Below are 23,301 nucleotides of genomic sequence, written 5' to 3' on the forward strand. Positions count from 1 at the left end.
ATAAATCATTCAAGTACTACTTTACCCGATGGTAACGAAAAATGATAGAATCACGACCGTTTCCTTTTCCTATGTAGAAACAAGTACTGGCGTACATTTTGAGAGGTCATGGAAAAATTGCCCTGATGGGGATCGAACCCACAATCTCTTTGGTGAGAGGCGGACATCTATACCTGTCCACATGAACACTCTTGACCTGACGGTAATCAAACCCACAACCTCTTGGGTGAGAGGCGGACAACTAGGCATCATGATCACTTTCGACAAGGCGGGTATCAAACACACAACCGCTTGAATGAGAGGTGAATAAATATACCACTATATCACCCTCGACCTGGCGGGGATCGAATCCACAACTTTTGAATGAGGGGTGGAAAACTAAACAGCTATATCACTCTCGACCTTACGGGGATCGAACCCACATCCCATTGGATGAGAGGCGGACAACTATACCACTATATCACTCTCGACCTGGCGGGGATCGAACTTACAACCTCTTGGATGTGAGGCGGACAACTATACCACAAGATCACTTTCGACCTGGCGGGGATCGAATCCCACAACCTTTTCGATGAGAACAATTATCCTGCAAGATATCTTTCCACCTGGCGGGGATCGAACCCACAACATTTTAAATGAGGGCGGACAACTATACCACTATATCACTCTCGACATGGCGGGTATCAACCCACAACCTTTAAATGAGGGCGGACAACTATACCACTATATCACTCTCGACATGGCGGGTATCAACCCACAACCTTTTAAATGAGGGCGGACAACTATACCACTATATCACTCTCGACATGGCGGGTATCAACCCACAACCTTTAAATGAGGGCGGACAACTATACCACTATATCACTCTCGACATGGCGGGTATCAACCCACAACCTTTAAATGAGGGCAGACAACTATACCACTATATCACTCTCGACATCGCGGGTATCAACCCACAACCTTTAAATGAGGGCGGACAACTATACCACTATATCACTCTCGACATGGCGGGTATCAACCCACATTATTTTAAATGAGGGCGGACAACTATACCACTATATCACTCTCGACATGGCGGGTATCAACCCACAACCTTTAAATGAGGGCGGACAACTATACCACTATATAAATGATAGAATCATGACCGTTTCCTTTCCCTATGTAGAAACAAGTACTGGCGTACATTTTGAGAGGTCATGGAAAAATTCCCCTGATGGGGATCGAACCCACAACCTCTTTGGTGAGAGGCGGACATCTATACCTGTCCACATGAACACTCTTGACCTGACGGTAATCAAACCCACAACCTCTTGGGTAAGAGGCGGACAACTAGGCATCATGATCACTTTCGACATGGCGGGTATCAAACACACAACCGCTTGAATGAGAGGTGAACAAATATACCACTATATCACCCTCGACCTGGCGGGGATCAAATCCACAACTTTTGAATGAGGGGTGGAAAACTAAACAGCTATATCACTCTCGACCTTACGAGGATCGAACCCACATCCCGTTGGATGAGAGGCGGACAACTATACCACTTTATCACTCTCGACCTGGCGGGGATCGAACTTACAACCTCTTGGATGTGAGGCGGACAACTATACCACAAGATCACTTTCGACCTGGCGGGGATCGAATCCCACAACCTTTTCGATGAGAACAATTATCCTGCAAGATATCTTTCCACCTGGCGGGGATCGAACCCACAACATTTTAAATGAGGGCGGACAACTATACCACTATATCACTCTCGACATGGCGGGTATCAACCCACAACCTTTAAATGAGGGCGGACAACTATACCACTATATCACTCTCGACATGGCGGGTATCAACCCACAACCTTTTAAATGAGGGCGGACAACTATACCACTATATCACTCTCGACATGGCGGGTATCAACCCACAACCTTTAAATGAGGGCGGACAACTATACCACTATATCACTCTCGACATGGCGGGTATCAACCCACAACCTTTAAATGAGGGCAGACAACTATACCACTATATCACTCTCGACATCGCGGGTATCAACCCACAACCTTTAAATGAGGGCGGACAACTATACCACTATATCACTCTCGACATGGCGGGTATCAACCCACATTATTTTAAATGAGGGCGGACAACTATACCACTATATCACTCTCGACATGGCGGGTATCAACCCACAACCTTTAAATGAGGGCGGACAACTATACCACTATATCACTCTCGACATGGCGGGTATCAACCCACAACCTTTAAATGAGGGCGGACAACTATACCACTCTCGACATGGCGGGTATCAACCCACAACATTTTAAATGAGGGTGGACAACTATACCACTATATCACTCTCGACATGGCGGGTATCAACCCACAACCTTTAAATGAGGGCGGACAACTATACCACTATATCACTCTCGACATGGCGGGTATCAACCCACAACCTTTAAATGAGGGCGGACAACTATACCACTATATCACTCTCGACATGGCGGGTATCAACCCACAACCTTTAAATGAGGGCGGACAACTATACCACTATATCACTCTCGACATGGCGGGTATCAACCCACAACATTTTAAATGAGGGCGGACAACTATACCACTATATCAATCTCGACATGGCGGGTACCAACCCACAACCTTTAAATGAGGGCGGACAACTATACCACTATATCACTCTCGACATGGCGGGTATCAACCCACAACCTTTAAATGAGGGCGGACAACTATACCACTATATCACTCTCGACATGGCGGGTATCAACCCACAACCTTTAAATGAGGGCGGACAACTATACCACTATACCACTCTCGACATGGCGGGTATCAACCCACAACATTTTAAATGAGGGCGGACAACTATACCACTATATCACTCTCGAGATGGCGGGTATCAACCCACAACATTTTAAATGAGGGTGGACAACTATACCACTATATCACTCTCGACATGGCGGGTATCAACCCACAACCTTTAAATGAGGGCGGACAACTATACCACTATACCACTTTCGACATGGCGGGTATCAACCCACAACCTTTAAATGAGGGCGGAGAACTATACCACTATATCACTCTCGACATGGCGGGTATCAACCCACAACCTTTAAATGAGGGCGGACAACTATACCACTATACCACTCTCGACATGGCGGGTATCAACCCACAACCTTTAAATGAGGGCGGACAACTATACCACTATATCACTCTCGACATGGCGGGTATCAACCCACAACCTCTAAATGAGGGCGGACAACTATACCACTATACCACTCTCGACATGGCGGGTATCAACCCACAACCTTTAAATGAGGGCGGACAACTATACCACTATATCACTCTCGACATGGAGGGTATCAACCCACAACCTTTAAATGAGGGCGGACAACTATACCACTATATCACTCTCGACATGGCGGGTATCAACCCACAACATTTTAAATGAGGGCGGACAACTTTACCACTATACCACTCTCGACATGGCGGGTATCAACCCACAACCTTTAAATGAGGGCGGACAACTATACCACTATACCACTCTCGACATGGCGGGTATCAACCCACAACCTTTAAATGAGGGCGGACAACTATACCACTATACCACTCTCGACATGGCGGGTATCAACCCACAACCTTTAAATGAGGGCGGACAACTATACCACTATACCACTCTCGACATGGCGGGTATCAACCCACAACCTTTAAATGAGGGCGGACAACTATACCACTATATCACTCTCGACATGGCGGGTATCAACCCACAACCTTTAAATGAGGGCGGACAACTATACCACTATATCACTCTCGACATGGCGGGTATCAACCCACAACCTTTAAATGAGGGCGGACAACTATACCACTATATCACTCTCGACATGGCGGGTATCAACCCACAACCTTTAAATGAGGGCGGACAACTATTCCACTATATCACTCTCGACATGGCGGGTATCAACCCACAACCTTTAAATGAGGGCGGACAACTATTCCACTATATCACTCTCGACATGGCGGGTATCAACCCACAACCTTTAAATGAGGGCGGACAACTATACCACTATATCACTCTCGACATGGCGGGTAACAACCCACAACCTTTAAATGAGGGCGGACAACTATTCCACAAAATCACTCTTCACCTGGCGGGGATCTAACTCAAAACCTTTTGGATGAGATACTGACAAGTATTACCATAATATCAACCACGACCTAATGGGTATGGAACCCACAACCTCTTCCACTAGACCACTATCACTCTCCATTCTTGTACATATCCTGGATGTACCAATTACCGGTGTAATAAGCAACTATCCAATGGAATTTTGGTCAGGTTACATGCAAGCTTCTTTAAATTTCACTCATATTGATGAAAAATCATTTTGCCATCAGTAACAATAAGTTTTGTATACCAGAGAACACAATTATTGATTTCTAGTCGCCTTTTGTTTACCGACCGTGGCTGCCATCTTTGATTTTTTAGTTACCAAATTCCGGTGGAATCATGGGAAATGTAGCTACTGCATTAAACTTCCAGTTATTAAGCTAAAATTATTATGTCAGCAATGTTTGCAGGTCTGGGTATAGAATTATAATTTACCTTGCAGAAAAAAAGTGCATATTAAAAAAAATATTGCCATGAGAATGCACAGGCATCTGAATCATTGTTTGTCACTTAAATGTTGTTTAAAACCATTTTGGGTGCATACAATGAGATAAACAAAACATCTGAAGATATTTAGTGTCTTTGATATACAAAAAAGAAACAAGGCTTGATTCTTTTATGTATATCAAAGACACTAAATATCTTCAGATGTGTTGTTTATCTCATTGTATGTAGCCATAATGGTTTTAAACAACATTTTAGTGACAAACAATGATTCAGATGCCTGTGTGAGAATGTGGAGAAGTTAGTTAGATAAATAAGTATGGAAAAAAGTTAACAATAAATAAATTAGGCTTATATTTCCCCCATTTTTATCAAAACAATGTTATTTTAGCCCTATCAAAGGATCCCACCACCATTTCTGGAGTTCAATATTGGCATCTTTATTAAACATTAAAACGTCAGAAGTTTAGTCAAGTAGCACCCTAAGGAACTAAATATTTATTGAAAGTTTCATATTGAGATATACGAAGAGATATTGTAAACAAAGAATACCGGAAGTGCTCTTCATGACCTAGAAATTCAGACTTTTCGGATTACACCGGTAATAGGTAACCACCGGTATTTTGTACGTTGGGGATACCTTATCATCCGTCCTCTGTATACCGACAAGGAAGAGGATTTCCGCCACGAATATTGTGAACACGAGATGTTTGTGGATTGAGTTCCGCTCCCCGTTAACGGACCTGCAACAAGCGAGTCACGGGTAAAGTTGGTTGGCCCGGAGATTATGGGGTAGAGGTTTGGAATAGATATTAACTTGTTTTCTTAGTACATCTGCGGTATGATATTATTTAAGCAAAACATGTCTGGCACCGTTTAACTTATACATGCCCGTGAATAAGGATAAGCAGGGGACAACAAACCACTTAGGACAACTTGATAGGCAATTGTTATAGTGCACATGCTGAGAGGTAAGATTAAGTGTTTGCTCTTAAGTTGACTTAAATATTTAAGGCGTTTCATAACTTCCTTATACTAGTACATGAAATAAGTAATTTGTAAGTAAATAAATACACAGGCAACTGAGGCATTCAGAAGTCTAGAAGAAATAAGTTGTTCAAGAAACACAGGTCTTTTCAATAACATAGCTACTTTTTGAATGACTTGGTCTTATTTGCTGTTGCATGCATATAAATTCTACAATCAAGACCGTTATACGATTAAATCGGAAGTAAACCGTACCGAGAGGCGGAGCCTGCATAGTTACTACCGCCACTGTTACCCCGCTCGTCGGCGCTGCTACGATGTCCGTTGATGCAGCGACAGCTGTAAAACGGGAACCACTCATACAGCAAAAGTCACGTGTTAGTTTACAATGCAAGCAAGTTGGAATCTACCATGCTTTAGTAAACATAATAATAATCGGGTTGCTAGTCTTATAATCATTTTTACTTACATATTCATATTAACCATGCCCGGTACAGTATGCACAAAGACTGGCCTTTTCTTGGAACCTTTAACACATAACTAAGACTGCATTGTAAACAATTGTCCAAGAAAATGCATTCTCTGGGAGATTTTCTTTTAATTAAGACATTTAAGATCTTAGGGGTTATGTCTACGAAAGCTATCGAGTTAGGCAAGCAACTGTATAGAACAATAACCATTATTCTACCATGCTTGGGTATAAATCAAATGAAGTCATAACAGCATTGCGGGCTCGTTATCTACATCATATTCCATGATTTGTCGAAGTTTTGCCTACTAAAACGTCATGCATTCAGGACTCCTCCTACACATGGTTTAATTAATTTTTGAAGGGTAACATAATGATGTCTTTCAATAATCCATTATATTCGGCCACTGTCAAATTGAGATGTTCACACGTATAAAACAAAGAAAGAATATGTGAAACCAGTCAGCATTTTTTAAACTTAAATATAAAAGGGTTGGATCCTTACACAAACTTCCAAAAAGTGGACATTATTACCAACTACTATTGTAACAAGCCCTAAATTCATAATAATCTTCATTCCGCATGGATCAATGTTTTACCTGAAGTATATGGATCAATTATTTCCCTGAGGCATATGGGCCAATAGTTTCCTTGAGGAATGCGGATCAATTGTTTTAATGAGGCAGATGGATCAATTGTTTCACTGAGGTTTAGGGATCAATTATTTCCTTAAGGTAAATGGATATATTTTTTTCTTCAGGTATATGGACAAACACTTTCCTTCAAGTATATTGATCAATTATTTCTTTCTGTTATATTGATCAATTGTTTCCTTCAGGTATATGTACCAATTGTTTCCTTCAGGTATAGGGATCAATTATTTCCTTGAGGTATATGGATCAAATGGTCCCTTTAGGTATATGGATCAACGGTTTCCTTCAGGTATATAGATAAATTGTTTCCCTGAGGTATATCGATCAATTGTTTCCTTGGGGTATAGGGATCAATCGTTTTACTGAGGTTTAGGGATCATTTATTTCCTTGAGGCATATTATATATCAATTGTTTCCTTCAGGTATATGGATCAATTGTTTCCTTCAGGTATATTGATCAATTGTTTCCTTCTGGAACATGGATCAATTGTTTCCCCTGAGGTATATGGATCAATTGTTTCAATGAGGTTTTTGGATCAATTATTTCCCTGAGGCATATGGATCAATGTTTTCCTTCAGGTATATGGATCAATTGCTTCCCAAGATATACGGAGCATTTGTTTGCCTGAGGTATATGGATCAATTGTTTTCCTGAGGCATATGAATCAATTGATTACCTGAGGCATTTGGATCAATTGCCTCCTTGGGTTATATGGATCAATTATTTACCTGAGGTATATGGATCAGTTGCCTCCCTGGGTTATATGGATCAATTATTTACCTGAAGTATATGGATCAATTGCTTCCCTGGGGCATAAGAATCAATTGTTTACCATAGGTATATGGATCAAATGCTTCCCTGAGGTATATAATTCGATTGCTTACCTGAGGTATATGGATTCATTGTTAACCTGATGTGTATGGATCAATTGTTTCCCTGAGGCATATGGGTCAAATGTTCCCTGAGGCATATTGATCAATTGTTTCCTTCAGGTATATGAATATTTTTCCCTTCAGTTATATTGATCAATTGTTTCCTTCAGTTATATTGATTAATTGTTTCCTTCAGGTTTATGGACCAATTGTTACCTTCAGGTATATAGATCAATTTTTTCCCTGAAGTATATGGGTCAATTGTTTGCTTCTGGTATATGGATCAATTGTTTCCCTGAGGTATATGGATAATGTGTTTTCTTCAGGTATATGGATCAATTGCTTCCTTCAGGTATATAAATCAATTGTTTCCTTCAGGTATATGGATCAATTGTTTTCCTGAGGTATATGGATCAATTTTTTTCCTTCAGGTATATAGATCAATTGATTCCTTAAGGTATACGGATCAATTGTTTTCCTGAGGTATATGGATCAATTATTTCCTTGAGCTATATGATGGATCAATTGTTTCCTTGGGGTATAGGGATCAATTGTTTCCTTATGTAATATGGATCAATTGTTTCCCCTGAGCTATATGGATCAATTGTTTCAATGAGGTTTAGGGGTCAATTATTTCCTTGAGGTATATGATGGATCAATTGTTTCATTGAGGTATATGGATCAAATATTTCCCTGAGGCATTAGGAGCAATTTTTTCCTTCAGGTATAGGGATCAATTGTTTTCTACAGGTATATGGATCAATTATTCGCCTATGGTATATGGATCAATTGTTTCCTTCAGGTATATGGATCAATTGTTTCCCTGAGGTATATGGGTAAATTATTTTCCTGAGGTATATGGATTAATTGTTTCACTGAGGTTTAGGGATCAATTATTTCCTTGAGCTATATGATGGATCAATTGTTTCCCTTAGGTTTATGGTTCAATTATTTCCTTCAGGTATATGGATCAACTGTTTCCTTCAGGTATATGGATCAACTGTTTCATTCAGGTATATGGATCAACTGTTTGCTTGAGATATATGGATACATTGTTTCCCTAAGGTATATGGATCAATTGTTTCATTCAGGTATATGGTTCAATTGTTTCCTTCAGGTATATGGATCAATTGTTTCCTTCAGGTATATAGATCAAGTGTTTCCTTATGGAATATGGAATATGGATCAATTGTTTCCCCTGAGCTATATGGATCAATTGTTTCAATGAGGTTTAGGGATCAATTGTTTCCTTGAGGTATATGGATCAATTGTTTCCTTTAAGTTGATGGATCAACTGTTGTGTTGATGTATATGGATCAATTATTTCCTTCAGGTATATGGATCAACTTTTCCTTCAGGTATATGGATACATTGTTGACCTGAGGTTTATGGATCAATTGTTTCCCTGAGGTATATGGATAGATTGTTTTCTTCTATTATATTGATCAAATGTTTCCATCAGGTATATGGATCAATGTTTTCCTTCAGGTATATGGATCAATTGCTTCCCAAGATATACGAAGCATTTGTTTGCCTGAGGTATATGGATAAATTGTTTTCCTAAGGCATATGAATCAATTGATTACCTGAGGCATTTGGATCAATTGCCTCCTTGGGGTGTATGGATCAATTATTTACCCGAGGTATATGGATCAATTGCTTCCCTGAGGTCTATGGATCAATTATTTCCCTGAGGTATATGGATCAATTGCTTCCCTGAGGTCTATGGATCAACTGTTTCGCTGATGTATAGGGATCAATTCTTTTCTTCAGGTATAGGGATCAATTGTTTCCGTCAGATATATGGATCAATTGTTTCCTTCAGGTATATGGATCAACGGTTTCCTTCAGATATATGGATCAATTGTTTCCTTCAGGTATATAGATCAAATGTTTCCTTCAGGTATATGGATCAAATGTTTTCTTCAGGTATATGGATCAATTGTGTCCCATATGATGGAACAATTGTTTTCCTGAGGTATATGGTGGATCAATTGTTTTCTTGAGGTATATCGATAAATTGTTTCCTTCAAGTTTATGGATCAATTGCTTCCCAAATATATATGGATCATTTGTTTGCCTGAGGTCCATGGATCAATTGTTTTCCTGAGGCATATGATTCAATTGTTTACTTGAGTCATATGGATCAATTGTTTGCCTGAGTTTTATGGATCAATTGCTTCACTGGGGTATATGGATCAATTGTTTACCCGAGGTATATGGATCAATTGCTTCCCTGAAGCATATGGATTAATTTTTTACCTGGGGTATATGGATCAATTGTAAACCTGATGTATATGGATCAATTGTTTCCCTATGGCTTATGAATATTTTTTTCCCCTGAGGTATAAGGATCAATTGCTTCCCTTAGGTCTATGGATCCATTGTTTACATGAGGTATATGGATCAATTGTTTCCATAAGGTATGTGGATCAATAGTTTTACTTGAGGTTTATGGATCAATTGTTTACCGAAGGTTTATACATCAATTTTTTAAACTTAATAATGGATCAATTTTTTAACTGAGGTATATGATGGATCATTTGTTCATCCGAGGTATATGGATCAATTGTTTACCCGAGGTATATAGATTATTTGTTTGACTGAGGTTTAAAATAATTTTTATTGAGGTGGATCAATTATTTACCTGTGGCAGACAAAAGTAAGCCAGCTGAAGAAACAGCAGATGACAGAGATGAATATCCCAGTGTAGGTGATGTATGACAGGACCACCGCATGTACACCCTTGATCTAGCGACAGATTATTGTATGGGTTGTAAGAGTCAGACGACCATATACATATTTGTTATTTGAGACAGATGATTATAGTTGTTTTCGGAGACATGTGTTCACATACGTAATTAGATTCAGATGATCATATACATTATTAGAGTCACATGATCATACTGTTCAAAGACAGATGGTCATAATTATGCATGTATGTTATTACAGACATATAAGCATTTAGGTTATTAGAGACGAAAGATTATATGGGTTACTAGAAACATATGATCCATTTTTATTAGGCAAAGATGATAACATATGTTGTGTGAAACATATTATTATATAATTTATTAAAGTCAGATGAGTATAACTATTTTTAAAAAAAGATTAGCATATCTATTTAAAAGAGAGATGATCCAATTGTATCTTTTTTTGCAACATGATGTTGGATTACCTCTGTTTTATGGATGTCCATGAGAACTGCGAAACTGGTGAGGTGGTCACAGCGACACAACGTGTGGGTATCGTTAGTTTTGTCCAGGGCACAGCCCTTCTGGGACCAGGAGCCCGAGAAACCAAGGCTATAGTTCCAGAACGAACATTTGTGCTGGTATCGCTCAACCCCGTCTACCTGCGTACCAAGTGAATACATGTTTATTATTTGTTCACTTTTGCCACAGTTCCGATGGAAATACACTTGATAATTGGAAGCTCTAATATACAAAAGGACTATCGCTTATGAAAAAGTCGACCCTAGACTATGGAAATTAGCATGATATATATATATATATATATATATAGGCGGCGCTATTTGTTCCTCTCAAGAAATAACATTTTATCCTTTCGAAGGTTACCGTAGGTTTAGTGGTGTGGCTACGACAAGCACGTAACAATGTACCTTTTCCGTTTTGAAGGCTATTATAACCGGCTCCGTCAGCTGCACCTGGCCCTCCCTTCCTCCGAGAGTGGCGCTCAACATGCGGCTGGCCACACGACGCTCTGACGTCACATCCACTGGCTCGTGGGGTTTCAACAGTCTGCCAAATGTTCGATACTCCAGGAATATCGCCCGCGATATGCCGCCTTGAATTTCAGATTATGTTGTTCATGTCTATGTACTTGGTTATAAGGGTTTCTTCATACAAACACTAAATATGGCATTGCTTTTGAAATAATATTTCTAATTCGGTATCAACCATTTTTATTATAAAAATTAAACAAATATCACATTAAATAACTGAAAATCTGTTAAAACGTGTTTTCGTGAAATTGATAAAGAATCTTTATTTATTTTGAATATCTTCTCATGTTTATTTCCACTTTAGTTTACCCTACCTGAGCTATGAGCTAGTATATTTTCCTCAGGTATGTAGAAAGAGTTGTCTTCCCTTTGAAACTTCACATTTCCCTCCCCTGGAAGCGTGTTCGCCATTGACAACACGTGCACTTCAATGGCTAAAATCATACGATTACATACATATATTAAGCGTTAATTATGTGTACACACTACATTTATCTAGCGTGTATTATATGTAACAATTACATATAATTAGCGTGTTTTATATGTACAAAGTACATAAATCTAGCATGTATTATATATACACACTACATATATTTAGCGTGTATTATATATACAAACTACATATATTTAGCGTGTATTATATATATAAACTGCAGTTCTCCTATGAACATGGAAGCATTTTAATACTGTATTTAATAACATGTGTGTGTAATAGTGTCATGGCAAGATTATCACATCGATGCTGAATTTAGAAAAGAAAAGAATACTGTTGAACCGTCATTAATCTTTTAAAAAAAACTGGTTTGATTGTATTCCTGACACCTTTTCCCCGCTTTTTCCAAATTTACCAAACACCACGTCAAATTCGTATCAGAAGATCGCCTCGTTACCTATGTTCTCGTTCTCAATCGTCTGAACCCCGGGCTCCGTGAACGTTTCCGCCATCACCAACGTCACGTTCTCGAGGAAACGCATAAGGAAGGCGGCAACAATCCGTTGTGACGCCGGCTCCATTCCCGCCCACGTGCTCTTCTTGTCATTGGCGACAAGACCGCTTCCACACTTAAGGACGTCCTAAAACGAGCATTATTATATTTTAAAAACTGTGGATTCAATCTGATTGCAGTTTCGATGCGCTCTCGACTCATGATGCAGATGATAATGACGACGACGACGACAATGATGATGTTAAATATTAAAGTAACAAACTAAATAAATACCTTTATGATGGTTTTGGCCTGTGAGGCGTTGTTGGGCTGGGCGCGACCAGCCGTCTCCAAGAGGACGGTCATCTGGTAGAGATCCTGCTCCGACATGGCCGGGTTGCCGCCCGCAGTCGCCAAACTTTCGGTGAACGCCAGCGTCGCCTCCTCGTTACCTGGATCCTCCAAAAACGATTCGCTCTGAAAACAAACAATACAGAAATGTGCATTTGTAAATCAATCCCAAAACAAAAGACAGTGTCAATCACGTGACTGGTGCTTTATGGGGCACATAATCACAGGTATGCTATGGTTTAACTGAATATTGTTCTAAATGCAGATTGACACTGTGGTTGCGGGATGGACAATCACCCTCAATTTCAATTTCCGGCAAACACGAACGTCAATGAAGCCAATAACACGAAGAAAGCACAAACATACGAGTTATTTGTCAGAAATTGTAAAAACAGTTTATATAATTAATTAATTATTGAATATTGTTTGGAAAGGAGTTAAGATAATAGGATATGGCATTGCATTTAATGCATTTTTAGATTTCTCAATCGCTGAAAGCGTCCGGAAAATAATGGAAAACTGCAGCGTCTAATGATTAAATCTTGTACGCCGGAATTACATTAACCAAGCCACTAATGTACATAGATTTACAAATGCATTTAATTGCATAATGGCACTTTATGAAATAACAGATTCGGCAGACACGAACATTTAAGACAGTTTACCAGGAGATCTATAACTGTGGCATGCATGCATTACTTTCACAATCTGCAGAATGATGCAGCGCTGCAAATAACCAGTATATTCTTGATATCAGACGAAGTTAAATGAAGCAACACCTATTGTGAAATACATTGATTTCTCTTTTATTATATTTGATAAACAAAATAAACAACAATAGATAAATCAAGATTGAAATGCGTTTATCACAAACGATTTTCACATGTTTCCGTGTATCGTATCGTCACCCTAGACACCCGCACAATAACTCCATGTAGAAATAGAAGCAGATACTCAATAGGTCCGTATATATACCGTCTTTTCGTTTTTCGTTTTTTACAATTGAATGTAAAAAACGGAAAAGGAACATACAAATCCCTTTTTCGTTTTTCTAATGATTGAAGAGAACACCAAAATTGATAGGTTTTTTCCATTTCCGTTTTTTAATAATAACCACGGAATACAAAACAAGGAAACTATTTATTTATACCGTTTTTTTGTTTTTTTCGTTTTTCAAAGTGTAAAACGAAAAACAAGCTATCCTGTTTATCATATTCTGGTTTTCTTATGACTGAATAGAAAACCAAAATTCATAGTTTTTTTTCTATTATATGATTTCAATTTTATTCACGGAAATCAAGAAATTGATTCATTAATACCGTTTTTCGATTTTTGTTTTACAAAGCGCAAAACGAAAAACGAGTTGCGCTGCAATTTCCTGTTTTCACATGTACGTGAGGACGTCACCATATATGTTAACGCCTACCTAATTACATAAGGGGCGAGCTTTCCAGATGCCTTTCAAGAATCCAACGTGAAGCTAACACAGATTCATTTCTTAGGTGAGTATTTTTATCAAATATATTATAATATTTTGTACCTGCAGCATGATTTAATAATTTACAGAGCATTGGAATACATGCCTTGTTACAATTCGGCTTACATGTAATCCTGTCAGCATGCCAAAGTGAAAGTGAAAGTAGGTCTGGATGAGCTTTATACGTTAGACAGGGACTTCACATAGTTACTGACATGTTAAGTAGGATACATATTTGAACAATATTTCTTAGAGAATACTTTTCAGAGTGCTGTTTTAGTTTATTGCACATGTGTAGTATTACATATTGATGTCAATAACGGTGGCGGTCCAGGAATTCATAACTGAGGCGGTTTTTTTGTGTGTTTTTTTGGTGTGGAGGGGGGCACGATTACACTTTGTAAAACAAAACAAAAACAAAAAATAGTTTCCTTGCTTTTTTATTCCGTGGTAATAATTATAAACGGAGAATTTTGGTTTTCTCTTCAATTATTAGAAAAACGAAAAAGGATTTGTATATTCCATTTTCGTTTTTTACTTTAAATTGTTAAAAACGAACAACGAAAAGACGGTATATACACGGACCTATTGAGTCTCTGCGTTTATGTTTCGATATATAGCATGTCAGTTTAAACATTATATATTTGCTACGAAGTGAAGGAAGTTATGATAAATATTACGAAGTCAATCTCGTAGGCACGATGTTGCGCGAGAATTGGGTCTTGCCTTTTCGGGAAAGCCGGAGTGTTCGGAGAAAACCTACTTGTCCGGCTTGGTGATCCCTAGCCAAACTCACATGCGCTAAGGCCGGAAATGAGAATCGAAACGAGGTCATAGCGTAAGAATTTAGTGCGTTAACCGGACAAACGAAAATGGCATGTTGAAAATATTACCAACCCATTAATGTTTCATCACATTACTTATTCCAATGAAAAACAAATTGACTTTCATTACGTGTAATAACAAAGATTTAACACGTCTGGACAGGACACGGCTGAGATTTGGTCTTAAATATCTTGCCTCGACAGGACATGAGGGATACATTTAAACTATAGATCACACATCGTTATGACACGAAGTATACATTTGGTAATATATATCACGCCTCGGCAGGACACGAGGGATATATTTGGTACTTTATATCACGCCTCGGCAGGACACAAGGAATTCATTTGGTACTATATATATCACGCTCTGACAGGACACGAGGAATTCATTTGGTACTGTATATATCACGCTCTGACAGGACACGAAGAATTCATTTGGTACTATACATATCACGCTCTGACAGGACACGAGGAATTCATTTGGTACTGTATATATCACGCTCTGACAGGACACGAGGAATTCATTTGGTACAATATATATTACGCTCTGACAGGACACGAGAAATTCATTTGGTACTGTATGTATCACGCTCTGACAGGACACGAGGAATTCATTTGGTACTTTGTATCACGCTCTGACAGGACACGAGGAATTCATTTGGAACTATATATATCACGCTCTGACAGGACACGAGGAATTCATTTGGTACTGTATATCACGGCCCGGCAGGACACGAGGGGTACATTTGGTACTTTATATCACGCCTCGGCAGGACACGAGAAATTCATTTGGTACTATATATATCACGCTTTGACAGGACACGAGGAATTCATTTGGTACTGTATATCACGGCCCGGCAGGACACGAGGAATTCATTTGGTACTATATATCACGCCTCGGCAGGATACGAGGTAAACTGGTACTGTATATCAATCCTTAACCCCTTTGCAACGAGTGAACACATTTGTATTACATGGTTGCTGATAATAAGAAAACTGTTACCTGTCTGGTAAGATTCTGGACAGCCGGGGAAGTACACTGTTGAACATTGGGCTTTCTTCGCCAGCACACAACTGGGCTCCGAGAACAGTGCCACATTGCATTTCCTGGTTAAATGTAAAAAAGATTTTGTACAAACATTAACACATGTTTGATCATAAACTATTTTGCAGGGCATTTTAGCTTCGCATATTGAATTAAGTTGTTGTACGAAATGTATCATACTATCACGAAAGGAAGCGGGTGGGGCCTGAAATACGAATAATCACGCAACTTACCGTGTTTACACTGGACCTTCACAGGCCCTGGGTTTGAGCGCGGCCACGAGATCCCGAACGCCTGCACGGGTGGGCACGTGCTCTCGTAGTTCACAGCGTAACAGTCCTGTCGGGGAAGACAATATGATTCTCAGTCGAAAGTGAAAAAGGATTGTTAATTATATAGAGTTAAATATTAAATTGAATGTTTAGCTTTTGATTTGAATGAAGAACTACATGTAGACAGAAGTATATAGGGCAATTGACAAACACGATTGAGTACCTTTGTAACTAGTATTCTAAATTTGAAATAATTTGGTATAGTTTTATCAACTTTGTATTTACGACGTGTTGCATTTAGATTACAAGGTAAACATACCTTAAATTTTTCCAATTCAGCTTCCCTTTCTCTCTCAGCAGACGGTGCCGTCGGCGCTGGCGGGTTGGTTTTGCTGGTAGGCTTAACAGAGTTTGGTGGTTGATCCGTTGATCCCGTTATGATTTTCGGATCACCGGAATTGGATTCTTGTTTCGTTACCATCTCCCCAGTGGTGGTGACTGGCGGAACAGTAGTAGAGGGAGTTGTAGGGGCGGTTGTGCTTGTTAAAACTTTAAAAAGATAGAAAGAAAGATACATATATCGTATGTGTGTTTGTGAAAGATTTAGAAATATAACGGCTAAAGAATGATGCAAACGAATATTCGAATGTCAAAATCGGTATTCGAATATTCAATGTGTTTTGTTTGATATATAAAATAATAATCCCTTTGCCTATAGCTGTGTTGTTTACAAGGATTGACCCATAATTCCTGAGGCGTGAACGTGATGACACTATAGACTTTAACGCGTCATATGTCAATTATTGTCGGTAAATTTATGACCATGCCAATAATGGATATACTGAATTATGCCAATTAAACTCTCCAATCGCCATAATGATAGGAATGACATGTGCTTGGTATGTGCTCTAAACTGTTTTCCATGTTTCATTATAACGTTCGTGCTTTGAAATTCAACTTTATAGAAAAGCTTTTAATGACATTGTTCTACAATAAGTCAGGCAAAATAAAGGTTTACTTTCGATTTAATTTTTAACCAGTTACCGAGTAGGCTTGGTTTTTCCATGGTTATTATTAATAGAGGTCAATCCCAGAACGAGGCTGTTCGAGAAACAGAACGACCCTCCGATTTCATCGCGACATTCAACCGGGAATTTACGATTATTTTAGCCTTGTTCAGTGGAATTGTAATTTGTTTGTTCAAAATCAAGTAGAGTAGTTTAGTACACTTCTTAAATATTCATTTTGGTGATCGATTATATTCGATCGAAAGAATTACCGAATATCGGATATCAATTTTGCCATTCGTTTGCATCCCTTTGTAAAGATGTACTCAATAATATGAACTAAGGCGCTGCCTCTACGGGCTTGAAGTGTTATTGCCGGAATCGTAGTTCTTTTTATGAAACACGTGTTCTACAATACATGGCGGCCGGCATATTTGGCCTCTCGGGCCATCAAGAACAACTAGCTTTATATAGACAAAAGAGTCGAAAAACTTTTCAGTACATGTTCTTTAAAGTTAAACACAGAGCCTTAATTTATGAATATTCATATGGCAAGGACGAAGAGGCTTTTTTGAATGTGCTTTTCAGCTGTATAATTATTTTGATATCGGGTCTACACTCCAGTTACCAGAAAAACATTTTTTGAAGAAGTAAAAGATACAGACCATTATTTGCCCATGATTTAATGAATACTAGTATGATAGTACAGGCATATCTCCATTGTTCGCCATCTTCCTTGCCACGCCACATACTTTGCATGATCTCTCAGTATTTTGATTAGTAATTAAGACCATAGTGAAAGAAATCGGCTAAGTAGTGTGAAGGAAATCGTACCTATTACCAGATGTAAATCCTTATAAGTATTGGTCTTTCACACCTTCCATGTTTGATCAATCATAAATAATGTCCGCCAGTATGTAATATTCAATTAAAAAGTATATCATATGATATTAATTCATTCTCACATGTATATCCCAGAAACAATCAAATCAAATGTATTTAGCGTATAATATGCTATGTGTTAAAATTGTTGCATGCCATATATATATATATATATATATATATATATATATATATATATATATATATATATATATATATATATATATATATATATATGTATTTTTTGTTTGTATATGCTATTATGACGATAAGCTTGTTATGCTTAAGTCTAATAAATATTCTGTTCTGTTCTGTTCTGTTCATAAAGCAAGCAGTAAGTATTTCACAGTTCATTTATGAGTCCTTAATTTACATAGATACACTATCTACATACATTTATAAACTAAAGCTATAAAATATAAGATAAATATGCACATGGCCATTGTAAATGAGTAATGTGATATTCATACAGTTATGTTGCAGTAGACAAATTATTAATTATTATAAACAAGAACAAGGTAGCATATAAGTATAATGAGGATAAAACATGAGCATTCAGCTGATACTGAATACATTTTTAAAAAAAGTAAAAGATGAGTATATGGTCACCTTAGTGCAAGAACTCAATATCTGCTTCTATATCTATATGCAGTTATTGAGTTATTGCACTAAGGTGATTTATTATATTCTTGTAACAATAACATTCAATACTCATATTTGAAGATTTAACTTCAACACTATCCATTTCATAACATATGTCGATTTAACTGCAACATCAGTAAAACATTCCTTTGACCAAATGCATGAGTATAATCCCTGATTAACACTAAATAAAACAATCATTTTTAATATCACATGTCAAAAGCATTATCACATTTGAAAAAAAACTATATTGTTTACACAGAAAAAAATAAAATAATAGTTAAGGAAAAATATGAATGCAATAAATTGCCCATTGAGGTCAAACATAAGAACATTACTCAACTTTCATTAAAACTTCATTTTTTCAAACCAAAAGATTTAAGGGGTTTACTTCCATTTTCAAAAACTAGTAACTAGTATATTTTTAAAGCACATTTCAATATCTGCAATATATTTCCATCACATAAGTGTTTTGTTTATAGTAAGTATGATTGAAAAATAAGTCTGTAATTAGAAAATAAATATATAAAAAGTAACAGAAAAAATGCATTGATCTTTTTTAAATTGAAAATGAAAACAAAAGTAAGCCTTACAATTTTCAACAAAAATGTTTTATCATTTGAATGTGGAGGGCAACATAAGTGAATGAATAAGTTAATGCTAAAATATATTTAAGGCTTATACAAAGAATAACTGATAATCTATTGAAAAATAATGGATTGAAAGTAAACTACATGGTCTTAATTAAGCAGTGTAATGTACATGTTTGTCAAGTTTAGAAGTTGTTAATAACTTTCCTGCTTGTACATGAACTAAAGCAAGTACTTTTTGCTTTTGATTGTTTTCCTTTAAAGCATTAATATATAATAAAGAAAAATCCACTAATTTGAGGTTGTCATTTCTGCACACACTTGATTATGGAGGAAAATATCAAAATGCCATAAAAGTTTTTCTGTTACTTAAAGCTGCACTCTCACAGATTTACTGTTTTGACAACTTTTTTTATTCTTTGTCTTGGAATTAGATTTTTTTTTGGAAATATCTGCTTACCAGTGATGAAAGACTGCTGACAAAAGATCAGATCGCAGATTTTCATATTTCCATTCCAAATTTAATGTTTTATGACTTAAACCGTTACTAACGGTTTAATAAAAATCCATAAAACATCGTTTTTGGGACGTAAATATAAAAAGCTGCGATCTGATCTTTTGTCAGAAGTCTTTTATCATTTATGCAGATATTTACGCAAAAACTTGTTCTTTCAAAGACAAAAAATAAAAAAGTTGTCAAAACGTTAATCTGTGAGAGTGCAGCTTTAACATCAGTTATCACAATAAATGGAAAAAAAAACAGGTATCACACATGTCAGAAAGTAAATTACATAAAAAGCTGTTTAATTTCTGATAAAAATAGGATAGAAACTCTCTAAACTATGACAAAAACAGTGCTATTACTTTGATATAAAGTCTTCCTGATGTATTTGTTCTGAGTAATATCCCAAAATATGACATTATATAAATATTGCATGGCTTCCAGTTTGACAGTACAGTATTTACCCGAATGTTGACAATATGTACTGTCACACTGGAAGTCATGAAATATTTATTTTATTATACCGAACACAGTTACATTTATATACATATATAAGATTTTTACCATAACACAACTTTCAAGTTTAATCAATTCATTCTGTAATTATTGTTTGTTTACATTAGCTGTCATTTTTATTGGAAAGGTCGTTTAGAAATAAGGCAAACACCGGTTGTAAACCAGATTCACAATACATTTTAATACATGTAGGCAATTTTCATAGTTCCACAGGCAATGATTTTCCCAATTTTTACACTGTAAACTATCAGTTTTTGCATTACAGTGTCAAATTATGTTAAGCTCTATGCCACCTGTTTCTTCTTTTCAACTTTAATAAAATATTGATACTTGAACACAAGCACTCTTTTTTCTGTATTCACATCCGGTCAACGGGGGGGCAGATAACTGTGGTCTGAGCCTATTGAAGCAACATATTTTTCAGAAACATACTTCAAAACTCCTATAGTTCAACTTCAGGCTAAATGCAGGCTATATGCAACACATACTGAGGTTTAACAATGATTAATTAAACACTAAATGAATGAGACAAGTATTAGCACCTGTGGTATTTTCATAAAAAAGCAGAAACAGCCATTTCCCTCAAATGGTAAGCCGCAAACCTTTGAAGAGCCATTATTTCCTTATGCATTGGAATAATTTGACCAAGTAGTTTTCCTTGTAGCTTTCAATAGTGTCTACAGAACAGACCACAAAAATGGCCTGCCTACTCTTTTAAGATTTATTTCTAAGCAAAATTAGGTTTTTCCACTTCATCGACTTAGTGTTTTATATAAAAAAAGACAAAGAGCCAAACTGAAATGCTTCAACTTGTCAAAAGTTTGCTTTTCTGGTCCACTTATATACAAAGGTAACAGAACTGTTCAGTTTAACAAAAGAAATTTAGTGATTATGTGTTTATAGACAGTCTAAACACCACTATATGCCAAATTGTATGCTTCTGGGACAAATGGCGCAACAAAGGAAAAGGCAAAAAAACACCAAAACTGAATGATTCATGAAAACTGCTAGTGTTTTCATGTATGAGGTGGCTACATGATGTAGAAAATGCAGAGATAGCATTATTATGCCCATTTAAAAAAATACTTTAAGTATCTGTTATGAAGGGTAGATTTGGCACTATTCAGAGTTCAGCACTTCACCATAATGTCCATAAGTTGCTTATTTACACCTGATTTGCTATAAGTCTCACTTTTTGGAATCATTTACACACAAACAAGTACTACAGAAATGACTAACATCTTCATTTTTTTGAAATATTGGATTCAGAGCTGCATCTCCTGGATTTAGATTTCAGGACTACCGCCGGGGGGGAAGCCACAGCTAACTGGAGCTTATTGGCACATCATGATCTGCAAGCAAGACACAAAAGCAATGTTTTACACTAATAAAACTATCTACCACTACTGTTAAAGTTTGAAAAAGGCCTGTAAACACTCATTTGAGGCATACACAATCTTTTATGAATCATAAATGTGATAAATATGCAGAAAATTTCATGAATTCAAGGATTTTCAGGACAATTTTATGAAATATATAGTCTTTTGGACATTTTGCAATCAGTTATTAACAACTTAAAGGTTAACCTAATCTTATTGAGTACCCAGATGCATTTTGAAAGCATTAAAACCAGACATGCTTAGAATTTCTTCTTACTTGTAGACGGTATTCCTTTCTCGGAAATCCTTGCCGAGAACCGGTATGGAAAACCACTTGAGACCACATTTTGACCAGCACTGGTTCTTGTCCTTGAAAATTCCTCTGTGGCTACAGCAACCAGGCTGGCTATTGAAATAAGCAATAAATTAGGGTTTTTAAGACATTTATAATGTATTAAGGTTGTTTTTTTAAATGCATGAAGGGAAAAGGCTCTAATCTTTATGAAAACTTCCCACTTTTTTTATTTCTTTTGCCTTGAGAAATGGCAAGTTTTTAAATGTATAAACTGAATGAATATATAAATTGAATTAATTAATGAATTAATAAATTAATGAAAGGTGGCATTATTTCTTTAAAATAGGGATCTCATTGTGTTGCTGTGATTGTTGAAGTAGATGTTTTCTTGTCCATAAGCTGAAAATCATATGCACACTAATGCACCAGTCAATTGTAACCACGGCCCCCTTAGGTCTGGGGGTATACCGGGGAAAAGGGCCATGTTTTTACTTTCCAGGTGGCCCCGCAGGGCCTGGTGACCGCGGAGATTGGGTCTTATATAGAATCTCTGGGGTGCGTGGGCATTTGGCCGGGGTTTAACTATCAGTTTGTCCCCGCAGGCTGGGATTTTACCCGGGGTTGGCTGGACCAAAAGTCAAAGTCCCGGCTATTCCCCGGACCTTGGGGGGGGGGGGGAATTGACTGGTGCATGAAGAAAACATCATGCTGCATCAAATGTGTAGAAAGTTTTGATTAATGGCTTATAGAATTTGCAATTAATGTAATGTTTGCTTAAAAGAGCAAACAAAATGTGCGAATAGATGCACAATACAGACCAAAGACTAATACAAGTCAGCAGTTTCATTAGAAAATAATATTATTTATAATTATCAAAGCCGCACCAGAAATGATTGACAAACAACATGAAAGAAATTTATTAGGAATGGAACAAACATTATCAATGGTCTTATATGACCAAACTTACTCACTTTATACTTCAGTTTGGATACAATTTTCCATTATAAGATCTTGAAGTGCTAACAAATTTTAGCATGTCAGCATGTTGGCATACACTACAGCTCGGCCGGGTGGCGGGCGGGCTGTCTGGCTGGTTCATCATCGTTTCCTCCCGGGTCTGTTTAAAATAATAAGAAATGAGAATAAATAACCGCACAACACCTACTCAAACATACAATCATTGACACCCTTATAGCCTATACAACATACTCAATCACCACATTTCTGGCATACCAGTTTAAATTGATGGGATTCAATATC

The 23,301-nt window shown here is 37.2% G+C and overlaps 1 protein-coding gene and 1 long non-coding RNA gene across 2 annotated transcripts in view; both read right to left on the bottom strand.

Annotated features, from left to right (window-relative positions):
• LOC128214565 (adhesion G protein-coupled receptor L2-like) overlaps positions 1-23,301 on the bottom strand; it is a 44,018-nt gene that overhangs the window by 6,973 nt on the left and 13,744 nt on the right. Inside the window, exons 5-15 of the mRNA XM_052921098.1 lie at positions 16,548-16,777; positions 16,190-16,295; positions 15,915-16,018; positions 12,551-12,733; positions 12,221-12,404; positions 11,645-11,764; positions 11,208-11,392; positions 10,764-10,940; positions 10,233-10,336; positions 5,846-5,929; positions 5,244-5,346 (exon numbers count right to left, since the gene is read on the bottom strand). Of these exons, the coding sequence (XP_052777058.1) occupies positions 5,244-5,346; positions 5,846-5,929; positions 10,233-10,336; positions 10,764-10,940; positions 11,208-11,392; positions 11,645-11,764; positions 12,221-12,404; positions 12,551-12,733; positions 15,915-16,018; positions 16,190-16,295; positions 16,548-16,777 (1,580 nt within the window). The remainder of the gene's footprint in view (positions 1-5,243; positions 5,347-5,845; positions 5,930-10,232; positions 10,337-10,763; positions 10,941-11,207; positions 11,393-11,644; positions 11,765-12,220; positions 12,405-12,550; positions 12,734-15,914; positions 16,019-16,189; positions 16,296-16,547; positions 16,778-23,301) is intronic.
• Positions 21,604-23,262, bottom strand: LOC128214567 (uncharacterized). Its single transcript, XR_008257941.1, has 3 exons — positions 23,013-23,262; positions 22,024-22,152; positions 21,604-21,719 (listed from the first exon to the last, which is right to left on the bottom strand). It is a non-coding gene; the product is annotated as an uncharacterized LOC128214567 (long non-coding RNA).

Source organism: Mya arenaria, chromosome 13, assembly GCF_026914265.1.
Source record: "Mya arenaria isolate MELC-2E11 chromosome 13, ASM2691426v1".
Lineage (NCBI taxonomy): Eukaryota > Metazoa > Mollusca > Bivalvia > Myida > Myidae > Mya > Mya arenaria.